Source organism: Emydura macquarii, unplaced genomic scaffold, assembly GCF_026122565.2.
Source record: "Emydura macquarii macquarii isolate MOO-44397 ecotype Brisbane River unplaced genomic scaffold, CSIRO-AGI_Emac_v2 contig_450, whole genome shotgun sequence".
Classification (NCBI taxonomy): Eukaryota; Metazoa; Chordata; order Testudines; family Chelidae; genus Emydura; species Emydura macquarii.
The window spans coordinates 420484-436084 of record NW_027130587.1 but is presented as its reverse complement, the minus strand read 5'-3'; the positions used below and the strand labels follow the sequence as shown (position 1 = coordinate 436084).

Below are 15601 nucleotides of genomic sequence, written 5' to 3'. Positions count from 1 at the left end.
GTAGAATTGATCTGAATTCAGAAAGACGAAATTCAGTAGACAAGTGCAAAGTACTACACATAGGAAGGAAAAATCAACTGCACAACTACAAAATGGGGAATAACTGACTAGGTTGTAGTGCTGCTGAAAAGGATCTCGGGGTTATAGTGGATCACCAATTAAATATGAGTCAACAATGTGTTGCAGCTGTGAAAAAAGCTAGTGTAATTCTGGGGTGTATTTACAGGAGCATCGTATGTAGGATACAGGAGGTAATTTTCCCGTTCTACTTGGCACTGGTGTGCCCTCAGTTGGAGTGCTGTGTCCAATTCTGGGCATCGCACTTCAGGAAAGTTGTGGACAAAATGGAGAAGGTCCCGAGGACAGAAGCAAAAATGATCAAAGGTTTAGAAACCCTGACCTATGAGGAAAGGTTAAAAAAACTGGGCATGTTTAGTCTTGAGAAAAGAAGACTAGGGGGACCTGATAACAGCTTCCAAATATATTAAGGGCTGTTATAAAGAGGACGGTGATCAATTGTTCTCCATGTCCACTGAAGATATGATAAGAAGTAATCATAGAATCATAGAAGATGAGGGTTGGAAGGGACCTCAGGAGGTGTCTAGTCCAACCCCCTGCTCAAAGCAGGACCAACTCCAACTAAATCATCCCAGCCAGGGCTTTGTCAAGCTGCAACTTAAAAACCTCTAAGGATGGAGATTCCACCACCTCCCTAGGTAACCCATTCCAGTGCTTCACCACCCTCCTAGTGAAAAACGTTTTTCCTCATATCCAATGTAGACCTCCCCCCCTGCAACTTGAGACCGTTGCTCCCTGTTCTGACATCTGCCACCACTGAGAACAGCCTAGCTCCATCCTCCGTAGGCATTAAGTAAAGGGCTTAATCTGCAGCAGGGGAGATTTAGGTTAGATATTAGGAAAAGCTTTCTAACTCTTAGGATTGTTAAGATCTGGAACAGACTTTCAAGGGAGGTTGTGGAATCCTGTTAAAAAGAGGTTGAACAAACACCTGTCAGGGGTGATCTAGGTTCACTTGGCCCTGCCACAGGGCCTGGATTTGATGGTCTCTCGAGGTCCCTTCCAGCCCTACCTTTCTATGATTCTGTGATTCCCCACAGTGGTTTCTGCTGTTGTAGAGCTTGGTGAAGGGCCTTGTGCAGGGCTGGTGGAGTCCACCATGGGGTGGTTACAGTGGAGGAAAGGGGCCATAAACTTTTCTCCCTGGTTGGGGCATAAGAGGGGGTGAGTGCTGCCCTTTAAATGGGTAGCGCTGCCTGAGGGCAGGGTGTACCCAGGGGAGCATGGGAGAGACCCAAGTGCAATTTACAGCTGCCCTTGCCTGATGGAAGCCCTGAAGCAGGGCAAGAGGCAGCTGCTTCTGGGGTGCCAAGTTCGTGGAGTGGTTTTTTAGGCCGTGACTGCTCCCTGGCATTGCCCCAGTAAATAACTGCACTGTGGTCGTGAACAAGCACACAGCAGCAAGGAAAAACAAAGAAGATAATTTGCCGTATCGGCTGCAGCCACTAAGGCAACCATAAGGTGCAGACTGACGTGTAAAGGGAAGGGTTTTAAATGTGCGTGACTGGGTGGGAATTGGTAAAGGATTTGTGTGGGGGGTGACGAATTCCTCAAAGATGTGGTTTCTTAACTCAGCTCCTTCTCTCGACATAAGTGAGCCAAAAAGCCAAAATCTGTGCTGGGCTCTCACTCTGAAGACTGGCTAGGACTTCCTAGAATTTGTGCAGCAAGGGAACATTAGCCTTACACTGGGGATCTTCGTTGCTCATCATAACCAAGTCGTAGTTCATTCTGATTAGATCTGAAGACTGGTCATCAGCACCTTCTGTGGTGAATGCAGGGGAGAACACAATAGCGTTATCAGGTGACAGTGCCGTTCAACCCGAAGCACAAATCTCTGTCTTTAGTTCCATCATGTCCAGGTCACAGAGCCTGACTTTCCACAGTCTCTCCAGCATAGATCATGTTCGGAAAGCCCCACATATGGGGTGGGAGATGACTTCAGTAGCAAAAGCAAAATGACCATTAGTCATGTTTAAGAAAGAAAAAAATAAATGACTATTTCCCAGTGTTATGTTTGACCACAAATGGGTGGGGAGGTGGGGTCACATGACTGCCAGTGGGATGGGAGCAGATGTGGGGGTCATGTGGTTGCCATCGGGAGGGTCACTGCCAATGGAAGGTGTGTCTGCAAAACATTCTAAGGTGGTGTTCAAACTGAACAGAGATACAACATGTGCCTGCGGCTGTTTGTACTAATCAACAATCCTCTCCGCAGGCTGAATCTGAAAACAATGACCTGAAGTTGCAGGTTGTTTTAGTTACTGAGGAGCGGGATTCGGCTATTCAGAAGAGCCAAGGGCTCCAAACCAAGCTGGAGAATCTAGAGCAGGTGCTGAAGGTTAGTTGGATCCATAGCCTTTGAAAAGGGTGTTGAGATGCTAAGCACTGGTTTGAATGTTTGATCAGGAAAGGAGACGGAGTTCCCCCGTCTGTCAGTGTTTGGTCTGTCTGACCTGGTGATCTAGCTAATCAAATGTCATTTAGAGCAACGTCTAAGCTCTGCCATAAGCAGCAAGAAGAGAAACCTGCGAATGTGTCTCCGCGGCTGTGGGTAAGATGGGAAATCAGTGATTGTTAGTAGCTGGAGAGGTACAGTGAGTGCACTGTGATTCCCTGGTGCTCCTTGCTCACCACCGAAAATGGCCTGGGCTGCGATGTAGTGTAAGGCAATCAGGCTGGAGGGCTGGTGTTGGTATGATTTGTTTGGGTCACTTATGTATAGTTTCACTGTTGGTGCTTTCCCTGCTTGGGGGTTCCTCAGACTGGGCTCCTCTGGCTTCAAGAAGGTTCTCATTCCACAAGTCTGGTTTTGGACAAGTGCCTTGTCTGGCGAGAGTGACTAGATTGTGCTGGCTGCTGTGGTCCCCCGGGGACTGCTTCGCCAGCTGAGGACTGGCCAGAGTGCCGTGTGTGATGGCCCTGCCCCTTTGACCTAGCATGCCACTCTTCTCCATGTCCTCAGTGTCTGACGGGGAAGCCTGTGGTGTAGAGCTGAATGAGGCAGCTCTGAGCCCCCTTTGAATTGCTGGAGTGGAGTGCCAGGGATCTGCCCAATGTGTTCTGGGTCTGGAACTCCGCCCCTGAAAGTAACCTCCCCACTTTGTATTAGTCTGTGAAAACACAGGGTCTGTTAATTCCCATCAGAAAAGCCCTCAGCAGAGCTCCAAGAGGCAGTGCTTCGATAATGCCTCCCCTAACTTGTGTGCGCTTTCTTCTCCAGCATATGAGAGATGTGGCAGAGCGAAGGCAGCAGCTGGACGTTGAACATGAGGAGGCGCGGCTAGCAGTGCAGGAGAAGCAAGAGGAAGTCAGGTGGTTGCAGCAGGTATGCATCGAGTGCGAGACAATGAGAGAATGGACACGTTCACTCTCTGAATCCCTGGGAAGAGATGGGACTCCTGCATTGTCTCCTTAGAGGGACTGTGCAGGGAGGAGGTATGTGTGAATTTACCAGATAAACGAATCCAGGGATGTGTGTCTGTGCCAGGGGCAGCTCTGATACCTGGGCACTGCAAGGGGCTGTTCACGTGCATGATGATTCTAATCCGCAAAGCTTCTCTCCATCGATGTCTCTGGTCCTGTTGTTCTAGTCAGGCTTTTTAATCTATCTTGCTGCCTGCTGAGATGCTGACCACATTAGCAGACGTGAGCTTTCTGGAGCGTGCTTGATCTTTGACTCTTTGTCTCTTGTTTGACTTCAGGCCCAGGCAGAGGCAAAAAGGGAACATGAAGGAGCCGTGCAGCTACTAGAGGTAAGCTGGAAAGGCAGAATTAGGCAGGTGTTTGCAGACTTGGTCTCCAATAGCTTTAACGTTTCCTTGCTGGGTGTGCTGCATGTTGCTGGGTCAGGATGTTCCCTAGCAAACGCTGCAAGTGGGAGACCCGTGCACACTTAGCTGTCAGTCAGGCCGAGTGGCCGTAAGGCCAGAATTTTCCAGAGCTCGACGCCTGGCAGGCTGATCCTCCTGGAAAACCTGCCCTAAGACTGTTTGCTCTCTTCAGGTTTTCAGACCATGAGCACATCTCTGGTGTCTGTGCATCATCCAGTGATGCATTAAGCAACACACCTGTCATGTCTGGTGTCGTCGCCATGATTTTCTGCCTATGGGTTTTTGATTGGTTGGTTACGTTGTGGGCTCTGTGCTGTTATTACTGGAGACAGGGCGAAGGTGCGGCTTAGCCCTCGGAACGGAGAGTGGTGAGTTCCAGGTAGTTCTTAGATCCAGCAGGAATGAATGCCACAGTCTTGGACCAGTTCCCCCAAATGCTCTGCCCCCTGTACAAACAAGCTACGCCTTGCGGTAGCCAGCTCCATTATGCCAGTGGAGAGAAGTGATGGCCATAGTTTTCATCCCAAGCATGCGATGCTCTGTTACATGCCCTGGACCCAAACCAGTTAGAAGCATGATGACAAAGGACCACTGATGGGATACTTCATGATGATCCAGTGCAGTGAGTGGGGATCAGGTTTGATGCCCAGGGAGTGAGCTGCTGCATTCTCCATCAGTTGTAATTTTCTCAGCGCTAAAGCTTCCAAGCCCTTGTAGCTGTTTTCTTGTAGTGCGGCTGGAGGGCAATGAAGGCGTGTGCTTCCGAGAGCAGCTCTTCCTCTCTAGCGATGGAGCACAATCAGAAATGCCAGAGCGCATCTCTTGTGACCTCTGCTCTGTGGGAGCTGACTTGCCAGTGAGGAGTCCATAGGACACTGGGAAGCCAGCTAAGCAGGTGTGGGTCTTTTTCTTCGACTGGGGGAGACCACACCATGACTACCCCTCTCTGCCAACCAGCAACTTTAACCAAATCTTCTTCATCTTCATCTATGGGCTGGGTCCTCCAGGCTAGCCTGGCGACACTGGCACATAGGTAGAGCTATGTCTCATCTGCAGCTCGTTGGCATTTGACCTTGTGATGTCTCGCCAGTTCTGTTAGCGGCTGCGTTTTGATGTTGAATAGATGGTTGTGGAGTGAGGTGCAGGTTCCCATCATTACACTTTGGGTGTCTTCCTCCAGGAAATGCTCAGACTGTTTTAGTTCCTTTCCATGGCCCCTGCCGCCTTGCTCAGATGGGACAGCAATATCTCGTGACTGACAGGGCCACAAACATTAAAATGCCGTAAGCATAATTATAGTCATTGCCTGGTGTCACTGCCGGGCAGAGTTAAAGCTGCTTGGGTCCCTTAATTGTGCATTCCCAAATTATAAGGTGTGGGTGGCTTTTCAGTGTAACCTTAACTCTGAACAGAGATTTGTCCTCACTTCTCTGCTGGAAGCTTGTTCTCAAGAGTAACATGATATTTAGGAGATGACTCCACTGTGGGGATTATTGCCTGTCTTTAGTCTTTCTGTGCCTGCTAATGACAATTCAGTTCACTGTCTATTCCCTCAGTTGAACCTGAGATCTTGAATTAGTAATTCTTTGAGTAGTGTCCCTACGTGTGCTCCGCTCTAGGTGCGCCCGTGCCCCATGCGCCTTTATTTGGAGATTTTTTCATAGCAGTGTCCGTTTGGCCCGCGCATGTGTGTTAGCCAATCTCATGTTATGTTGTTATATAGCACGGTGCGGGCGAAACGCGAACAGTTCATTCTCGACCGCCTTGGCCGGAGGTGGCGCTCTGGCAGTTCTCCCGTTGAGATTTCCTCAGTTCTATCCTCTTTTCTCATGAATAGTTAGTTGTAGTGTTAGTGTTCGGTTCGATAGTTAGTAAGTACTAGTAGTATAACTTCCTTTTTTTTTTTAAAGATTTTTTTTCTTTTCTTTTTTCTCACATTGTATGTAGATAGACACTAGTTAGTTAGTAGGTCTTCTTTACTGGGAGGTTATTCACCATTCTCCTGGCTTCAGATGTTGTCTGTTGTGCTTGGAGGCAATCCCAGTCAGCGACGGGCACTCGCGCAGCATCTGTTGTTTTGGGAAATTGCATCTGGCCCAGAAGTGCAGCTTTGTCTGGCACTGAAATTAAGAGCCAGAAAAAACAAGAGCTAAAGCTTCGTTTTCTGGTGATGGAGAGCTCTGTCCGCTCAGCTTCTAACTCAGTCCAAGAGACCACTCCTGTATGCTGGTCTCGGAACAAATCTGTTGCATCCATGACATCGAAGCCCCACACCTCCAGGGCTTTTAAGGGGAAGACACAGGACTCCTCTCATAAGCCTTCAAAGGGACGTGCCCCTGGCTCACCAGGTAGCGAATCTACCTCTAAATGCCGAGGTTGTCAGTCTCCTTAGCTACCTCGGTGCCACCGGCTCGCCTGTTGGGTACCCATGTGGCTGCTGGTTCTTCAGCTACCCAGGGCACGGCTAGACCGACAGACGACAAAGCCTCGGGCCCAGAGAGATCATCGTATCGTTAATGGATCGAGCGGCAAAAACTATTCCTCTGCTTCCTCGGTACCGAAGAAGCCCGCTTGGGCTCCGACTGCACAAGACCTTTGGTGTTGTCGTCAGCCGCGTTTACCTCCAAGCGCCCAAGACCTGCGGTGCTATCAGCACCCTTGGCCACGACCATCGCGGTGCAGGCTCGGTACCAATAACGCTCTTTGGTACTGCAGGAGTTCTGTTTTCTCTGGGACCTGGCAGCGTCTGAGATGCTCGATTCTCTGATGTCGGCTCCGATGTGCTGCTGCTATGGAGAACATTGAGATCTCCGGACGTCTGCCCGGTACTGACGGTTTCACCTCAGGTCTCTCCAGGCTCTCCACCATTCCAGAGTGAGCCTGAGGAAGAGGATTCTGATGGAGACCTTTCCTCAGTGTCTCAAGTGTCAGTTCAGGGTTCTCACCCTCTCACTCCTAGAGGCTCTTTTCCAGAAGCCTCTGCTGAAGCTGTAACTACTTGAGGCCCATGATTGCCACCAATGCCTCGCTGTTCTGAGCACCCTTGGGTGCCTCCTCCTATGCCTCTCTGGCCATATTGGGACCTTTGCGTGGCTTACTGCCAACAATTTTCCAGAGCATCGAGCACCACCCACTATAGAGGGGGGCAGCTTGCCTCACCTGATCCCTCCAGGAGACCTGCCAATCAAGAGGAATCCTTTCAGGAGCAGGAAGCTAGAGCTGATGAAGAGGTTTCTCCTATGGCCAGCATCTCCTCCTCATCTCTGGATGAAGAAGTCATGCCTTCCGCTCATTCCTAGTGGATGATTTTAAGCACTACCAGGATCTGTTCAAGAGAGTTGAGACTCCTTGCAGATTCCTCTTGAGGAGGTGAAAGAGCCTCATCATAAGCCGTTCGATATTCTCCACTCACCCTCATTGGCCCGCATAGCTTTGCCTATTAATGAAGCTCTTCTGGAGCCAGCAAAGATCATCTGGCACACCCCAGCTTCTATTCTGCCTACGTGCTAGAGTGTGGATAAGATGTATTATGTTCCAGTAAAGGACTCAGAATTTTTCTTTTTCCATTCCTCACTTAACTCCTTGGTAGTTGATGCAGTTAGTGAATGTGGAAGACAGCACCGTGTTAAAACCACGCCTCAGGAAAAAGACCATAAATGTCTAGACTACTGGGGAGGAAATCTTATTCCTCGGCTTCCTTCTAATTTAGAATCCCCAGTTTTCAGGCATTAAAGGCAAAGTACAATCATGTGAATTATACCAAGCTGAACTCTATTGTGGATCACTTATTGACTGAGCAGAGGGAGCAGTTCCAGACAATTATTGCAGAGGGCCAACTACTTGCCAGAACAGCCCTACAAGCCTCCCATGAGGCCGCTGATACTGTCTCCTGTTTGATCAGGATACAGTGATAGTTATGCCAAAGCTTTCTGACTCCATCTCTCTGGATTCCCAAAAGAGGTCCAGAATAGAGTAGAGAACCTTCCTTTTGATGGGTCTGAGTTGTTCGCAGGTATCACAGACAAGTCTCTGCAAACATTAAAGGGCTCTTGAGCTACTTTACGTTCTCTTGGTATTTACACACCCACCTACAAGAGAAAGCTTAGCAAGTCCCAGATGCCTCAGAGATCCCACCCTGCCCAATTCTTTACTTCCCAGTGGATGTATGAATGGCACCAAAAGAGGCAGAGATTCCAGAGAAGGAAACTGTCCACTTCTCAGCCTCGCACCCGTCCACCTTCAAGCAACAATTTTGATGGGTTGGTTGAGGGCTTGAATTGCCATCCTCATCCTCTTCAGCTGCACTGATTCACCAGCCTTCATCACTTCAGGTGGGCTTGGAAGTTGATCACTATGGACAAGTGGGTCTTGGAGAACATCTACACAGGATACTCCATTTACTTTACTACACTTCCACCACTAAACCCACCTTCCCCATCCCTCTTCAGGGACCCCTCATGAGAGCTTGTTGCTTTAAGAAATAGACACTCTCTTAGGCTTGGGAACTATGAATCCGGTCCCCATGCAGCACAGAGGGAAGAGGTTTTATTCTAGGTACTTCTGGGTACCAAACCAGAGTGAAGGAGACCCGTGTGAGATACATTGCAAGACGTGATGCTGCACATCAACCTCCTAGAACTTTGAGAGGTAAGATACGCCTGTCTTCGTTTCCTGCCATTAATCGGGGCAAACACATGAAGATCATGATGGACAGTATGTCATGCATGTTTTACATCAGTCACCAAGGAGGGGCAAGACCCCCCTCCCTCTGCCCCAAGGTTGTCAAGCTTTGAAATTGGTGTATATGCGACCGGATCGTCATCACAGCAGCCTATCTCCCAGCGGTTCAGAATGTGATCGCAAATGCACTCAGCAAGTGCTTTTTCCAAGACCATGAGTGCAAATAGATCCAAGAAAATTACATATTCTGTCAGTGGGAAACCCCTCACATAGATTTGTTTGCCACAGAGTTAAACAAGGAATGTATTCACTTCTGCTTGATGGGCGGACTGGGTCACCAATCCTGGAGTGTGCTTTTCACCTTCAGTGGTCGTCAACTCTTTTGTACGCATTCCCACTGACTCCCCCAGTAGCCAAAGTTGTGCTCAAAAGACAGAAAGACAAGGCCAGTTCCAGCCTGGCCCAAGCAAGCATGGTTTCCTTACCTGATACAGCTGGCCGTTTGCTCTCCAATCACTCTCCATGCTGCTCCTCTTCTCCTAGCCCAGGAAGGCAGGAATATTCTTCACCCCAATCTCAGTGCTACGTCTCAAAGCATGGCTGGTCAGTGGCTCACAGGACTAAAGGCAATCTGTTCAGACGATGTAAAAAGAGTACGATCACACAGCAGGAAACAATCTACTCAGTGCACATAGTCACAGAAATGAATGAGGTTTGCCAGTTGTGACCTCAGGCATGTTTCACCGATCACCTCATCGCTTCTGGATGTATCGGGCTACCTTCTAATTCTGAAAACCTTGGGACTATCGATTTGTTGCATAAGAGTCCATCACAGCTTTCCACCCCCCCAAGAGAGGGCTCTTCTGTCTTTGCCCACCCAACTACAGCGAGATTCCTCAGAGGGCTTGGAAACCTCTCTCCTCTAGTCCAACACCGTCCTATGGTATAGGACCTCAGTCTGGTCCTTAAATGCCTCACACGACCACCATTTGAACCAATAGCTACCTGCTCGCGGCTCCATTTGTCAATGAAAATGGCATTCCTGATAGCCCTCATGCCGGCGTGACAGGTTAGAGAAATAGGGGCCCTGGTGACATTCTCCCTTTTCACAGTATTTTTTTAGGGACAAGGTCATACTGCAGCCCCACCCCAAATACTTAGCCAAGGTTTCTTCTGAGTTTCATATCCATCAGCCCGTTCACCTGCCTGTCTTCCACCCAACCCGCATCTAGGTAACCCGGAGGCACTGTTGCACACCCTTGACGTCAGGAGAGCACTGGCCTTGTGTCTGGATAGGAAGAAGTCCTTCAGAAAGACCCACAGGCTGTTCGTCTGGCTAGCAGGTAGAGTAGAAGGGTCTGCAGTCTCTAAACAGAGGCTCTCCAAGTGGATATCTATTGCATTGACTCTTGTTACAAATCTCACAATAGTCAACCGCCTTCAAATATAGGCACTCATTTTACAAGGCCCATTGCCACTTCTACGGCCTTCCCGGAGGACATGCCCAGTATTGAGGTTTGTAAAGCCACGACTTGGGCATCTGTAAGTACGATCACTGAACACTGTGCTATAACTCACAGCTCAGCTTTTGGACTGTGTTCGGCCTGACTGTACTGTCCTCCGTACTGGACTCTGCTCTGAAGCCCCTCCGCCTTAGAGGGAACTGCTCGGTTGTCACCTAGAATAATGCACCCTCAGGGACACTGCTCAGAGAAGGAGAAACAGTTACTCACCCCATGCAGTAGCTGTGATTCTTCGAGATGTGTGTCCCTGCGGGTGCTCTCCTACATGCCCTCCTTCCCCTCTGTGTAGAGCTTTGTGGTAGAGAAGGAACTGAGGGCAGCTCGCCCGTGCAGTGCTATGGGCCTGAGACTGATTGACACGAATGGACACTGCTGTGAGAAATAGCCGATCGAAGGCGCGAGGGCGCTCACACATGTACAGTGGAGCACCTGTAGGTGCACACGTCTTGAAGAACCACAGTTTCTGCACAGGATGAGTAACCATTTCTTCTGCTGGGAGTGTTGGTGAGGAGCTATTTAAAATGGGGCCATGCTGTGAGTTTAGCTCTCTGAGCTCCTGATGTCCAGGTTCAGCACAGGTGTCTCAGCCTAAAACTTTGGTTACTAGGTCTTACTAAGCTTGAGCACGGTTCAGTTGCTACCTGCCCTTAGACTCTGGTTCTGAGTTTAGTTAAGCCCTGCTGCTCTCAGACCTATTTCAACAGCAGTACTTTGAGATACGGTAGGCAGGGTTAGGAGATGTGCTTTGCCTTTTTGGTACGTTGTTTTATCTAGACTTAGTGGTGAAACCAAAGTAAAGATAAAAATGGAAGGCCAGGTTCACGACTGCCCCTTTGCGCCACTTCCACAGTGCAAAGGAGCTATAATCTGCCTGCGAGTGCCGAGCACAGCAGTCTGCTGGCCGAGGGCCTGGTAGAGCAGGCGCTGCTGTGCTGACCTTCTCTGGACAAGGGCCCGTGCTGAATTGTAGGGGATGTCTACTCACGGCAGCTGGGAGGTGGAATTCCTAGTGTGGGTAGACATATGTGCTAGCTCTGCAGTGTTTCCTTGGTGGCCTGGGCTAGCTGATCTACCTCAGTTGTGGTTGTGTTCCTGAGGCTAGCCCAAGCCGCCGCTGCTTCCACTGTGGCCACACCGCAGTTTGTAGTGTACGACTTCTAGCAGAGCTAGCAGGGGGATGTTTGCCCCACTTGGGAATTGTACCTTGCAGCTGCAGTGTAGACAGACTCTTAGAGCAGAGGGGGAGCTGTTCGAATTGTGTCGGGGCTGGATCAGCTCCAAGAACAAGGGAATTGTAACTGGCTCCTCCCTCCGTCTATCCAGCGCTGAGTGGAGCTCCGGGGCCGGAGCTAATCTAGTTCAGGGGCCTGTGGACCACTAATGTGGCCGGGTTTGGTATCCATGATTAAAAGGCACTTCATGATGGAGAGTGTGACTGTTTCTAAGGTAGCAGCGATCTCATTAGTGCTTTCATCTGTGAGATTTCCTTTCTGAATAGCAGCCGGCGGGGGAGGGGTTTCTCAGAGGAACCCAGCACATAGTATGTACTAATTGGGAGGAAAATGTTGCCTGAACTGAGGATTTTGTTACGCATTGTCTTGATTTTTGGTTAATGAAAATGCTGATGTGTGGTTTTAAAACTCTGTTTGCTCTTTTCCTTGCTGACAGAATTCCTTGGATTGCATGCAGGTACTGAGATCCTTGAGCAGGGCATTTTCCTCCTGCTGCCTAACTCTGATTATTGTGTGATGTGTGTGTGAGGAGTGGATTCCTGTCATATTCCTATGCTGTCATCTCTACAGCGTAGAGCTAAAATAATTACAAGGGCGCTACCACTGCTGCTTTGCAGAGCACAGTGCTTACTGCTAACACCGTTTCTTTCTCAGCAAACAATCCAGCACAGAGGGTTTCTTGGTTTTTAAATATTGATGAGCGTTTCCAAGTTTTCTATTTTTTCAGCTTCTTTGTCTGTCTGAATGGGTTCAGGAGGATAATATACATTTGAAGGGTAATTGAGGCTGTTCCCTTTAGCTGGGATGAAAAGTTCATTCAGTAAAGTTAGAGAGGAAGTGCTGACATTAATAGTGTTGCCAAAACTCGTGATTTTATTGAATGTTTTCCCCAAGGCCTCAGCTCTTAGGGAAAAGTGTTGCTGTGAAAAATCTCAGCTTTTTAAAAATAAAATAAAAGTAAAGTAAACTTCTAACCCTCCGGGGTTAAGAAGGACAAGTGCAGAGTCCTGCACTTAGGAGAGAAGGATCCCATGCACTGCTACAGACTGGGGACTGACAGGCTAGGCAGCAGTTCTGCAGAAAAGGACCTGGGGGTGACAGTGGATAAGAAGCTGGAGATGAATCAGCAGTGTGCCCTGGTTGCCAAGAAGGCTAATAGCATATTGGGCTGCATTAGTAGGAGCATTGCCAGCAGATGGAGGGCAGTGATTATTCCCCTCTATTCAGCACTGGTGAGGCTGCATTTGAAGTATTGTGTCCAGATTTGGACCTCCCACTACAGGAAGGATATGGACAAATTGGAGAGAGTCCAGTGTAGGCAACAAAAATGGTTAGGGGGCTGGAGCACAAGACTTATGAGAAGAGGCTGAGGGAACTAGGCTTGTTTATTCTGCAGAAGAGAAGAATGAGGGGGGATTTGATAGCAACCTTTAACTTCCTGAAAGGGAGTTTCAGGGAGGATGGGGCTAGGCTATTCTCAGCGGTGGCAGATGATAGAACAAGGAGCAATGGTCTCAAGTTGCAGTGGGGGAGATCTAGGTTGGATGTTAGGAAAACCGTTTTCCTTAGGAGGGTGGGGAAGCACTGGAATGGGTTACCTAGGGAGGTGGTGGAATCTGCATCCTTAGCGGTTTTTAAGGCCTGGCTTGGCAAAGCCCTGGCTGTGACGGTTTAGTTGGATTAGTTCTGCTTTGAGCAGGGGGTTGGACTAGATACCTCCTGACGATCCCTTCCAACCCTAATCTTCTATGATTCTATGATTCAATGAGGGTTGCAAAGAACTTGAAAACATGACTGGCAGTACACCCTAAATCCTCAAAAACCAGAAGGCAAATAAAACCCCTCCATATTATTTTCAGAAATTTCCATGATTTTTAAGCCAGTCTCGTGATTTCTAGGGACTTGAGATATGATTTGTCGACATTTAGGGTTGGCCACACTGAGACTGTCAAGGTTCCTGTTATGCCTGCTAAGTCTACGATACAAAAGTTATAAACGATCTAAAATCTTAGGGCCTGTCTGCACTGTGAGGTTACAGCAGTACAACTACAGAGCCACAGCAGTACCACCATAACCCCATAATACACATGCACGCCACAGCGACAAAAGGGGTTCTTTTGTCACTGTAGTAACCCCACCTCTCCAGGTTATGGTAGCTAGGTCAGTGGAAGAAGGCTTGCGTTGACCTAGCCATGTCTACACTGGGGGATTAGGTCAGCATAGCTGTTGCACTCAGGGTATGGATTTTTCACATCCCTGAGTGCTGTACCTATGTTGACCTAAGATTTAAGTACAGACCACACCCTAGAGGAGAAGGGCACTAGGTGGGATAGCATGTTTACAGGTAGGGATTTGGCAATAGGTGGAATCAGCCGTCAGTGGATATGGAAAAGCAGAGAAGAGGTGGAATTATGAATTGTTAGCAGTCCTTGGTTTGCTAGGATTGAAAGACTTCTGTAAGGTGGGCAGGGCATCAGGTCACCAGGCTCAGCAGAAAGCTGGCTAGCTCTGATTTGTCAGTCTTAACATTGTTGAATGGCCTAGGGGATGGTCTCCCAGAAGTACTGTATTAAGTGTGGAAGCTGTTGATCCAGTGATAGGAGGCAGGTAATGGAATTGACTCAAATGCTGCAAACAGTTAATTTCCCTAAAGTAAAATGCAAACGTTGTCTGGAGTTGTTAAGAAACTGAACGGAAATGGCTTGTGCTCATCTGGAAAAGGAGAGGAGATTCAAATGTGTCGTTTTTAAAATTAGTCAAAAATCAGAATTTCTTTTCGGCAGAAAATTCCAATAGTTTGCATTCCAAAGTGAGACGAAAGTTTGACGTCTCGACATTTTTCACAGAATGGAAAGCTTTGAAAATTGTGCATTCAAAATGTTTCATTTTGACATTTCTGATTTAAACTAAATGTTCAGAGGGGAGACTGCAATGCATCATGGTAGATGTAGTCCCACTGGAGAGCCCAGCCCACAGAGAAAAATAGGTGTGAAGCACCCAAAACAGAACTCCTCCCATGAGGCACCGCCACATCTCCTGCAGACACAGATTAGTATTGCACTGACCTGAAAAATTAAAAATTTGGGGGGAATTGGAAATTTTCCTGTGAAATCTCCATTTTCCATTGAAAAAGCATTTAGACAGGAGATTCCAGACAGGCTTCTTGTACAGTCCAGGGGCCCCTGTGTTTGGCTTGGTGCTCTGCTGCTTTCTGGAGTCTCTCACTTGTGGAGGAAGTTGGGTCAGGAGGGGAATATTAGGGCTCCTGCCCTAGTGGTTCTGGTGGGGAAGCTGCTGGAGGCCTCATGTCCCAGGGAGGCTCCCTGGGTCAGCTAGGCCTGGTGGAGTCCCTTTTGGAGCTATGACTTCGATGTGAAAAGCCTTCCCATCTCCCCCACCCCCCATCTCAAAGGGCCTTGTCTGACTCGCTTCTAGCCCCCCCCCCCCCACGTGTTCTCCTGTTTGGGGGTAAGCAGGGGAAATTGCAGGCCCAAAGCAGCTGTCCAGTGATGGGTCAGATGGGGGTTAGGGTGGAACCTTTCCTAAACTTGTCTGTCGGGGCTGGGATTTTCAAAGGGCCTATGGACAGGAGGCTGACGCCTCCTGCTGATCATCTCTGGGATATGGGCACCTCCTTCCTTTCATTCCCTGTGAAAGCCCAGCCCCGTTACATGGAAGGACACAGCAAAGGCAGCTGCTGTTCAGAGCCTTGCGCCAGTTCAGGCCTGTGTTTGTGCCTCACTTTGCTTTGCTTCCGCCACCAGGCCCGGGTGAGAGAGTTGGAGGAGCAATGCCGCAGCCACATCGAACAGTTCAGCCTCCTGTCTCGGGAACTCAAACGATTCCAGCTACAAACAGGAAAGACTGATCCCCTGACCTCAACGTTGGTGACTTCTGAGCTCCCCCTCATGCCCTGCTTTTCCATCCCACAGCCCCAGTGTGGCCAGTGGGAAAAAGGTAATTGCTGCACGAGGCAGATTAATGCATTGTCTGTTGGCTTACCTGAGTGTAAATAGAACCGATTAGGATAAATAATGGGAATAATTCTCTCATCTTTTTACTTCCTTTTTAAACCCCACTAGCGTATATCTGAGACTGATTCAGAGCTACAGATATTTAACATTTCCTTTGCTACAACCAACCCCTTTGATAGCGGGAAATGTTACACTGACGCTTTAGATTTACAACAGGAGTCTTTAGCCCCTAGCCCCCAAACTACTAAACATTTCCTTGGAATAATTCCCTAGATAATGAA

The 15601-nt window shown here is 48.7% G+C and overlaps 1 protein-coding gene across 2 annotated transcripts in view; it reads left to right on the top strand.

Moving 5' to 3' along the window:
- TSPOAP1 (TSPO associated protein 1) overlaps positions 1-15601 on the top strand; it is a 155325-nt gene that overhangs the window by 66111 nt on the left and 73613 nt on the right. For both annotated transcript variants that reach the window (XM_067537720.1, XM_067537718.1), the window contains 4 exons: positions 2297-2419; positions 3302-3406; positions 3783-3833; positions 15111-15303. In XM_067537720.1, the coding sequence (XP_067393821.1) occupies positions 2297-2419; positions 3302-3406; positions 3783-3833; positions 15111-15303 (472 nt within the window). The remainder of the gene's footprint in view (positions 1-2296; positions 2420-3301; positions 3407-3782; positions 3834-15110; positions 15304-15601) is intronic.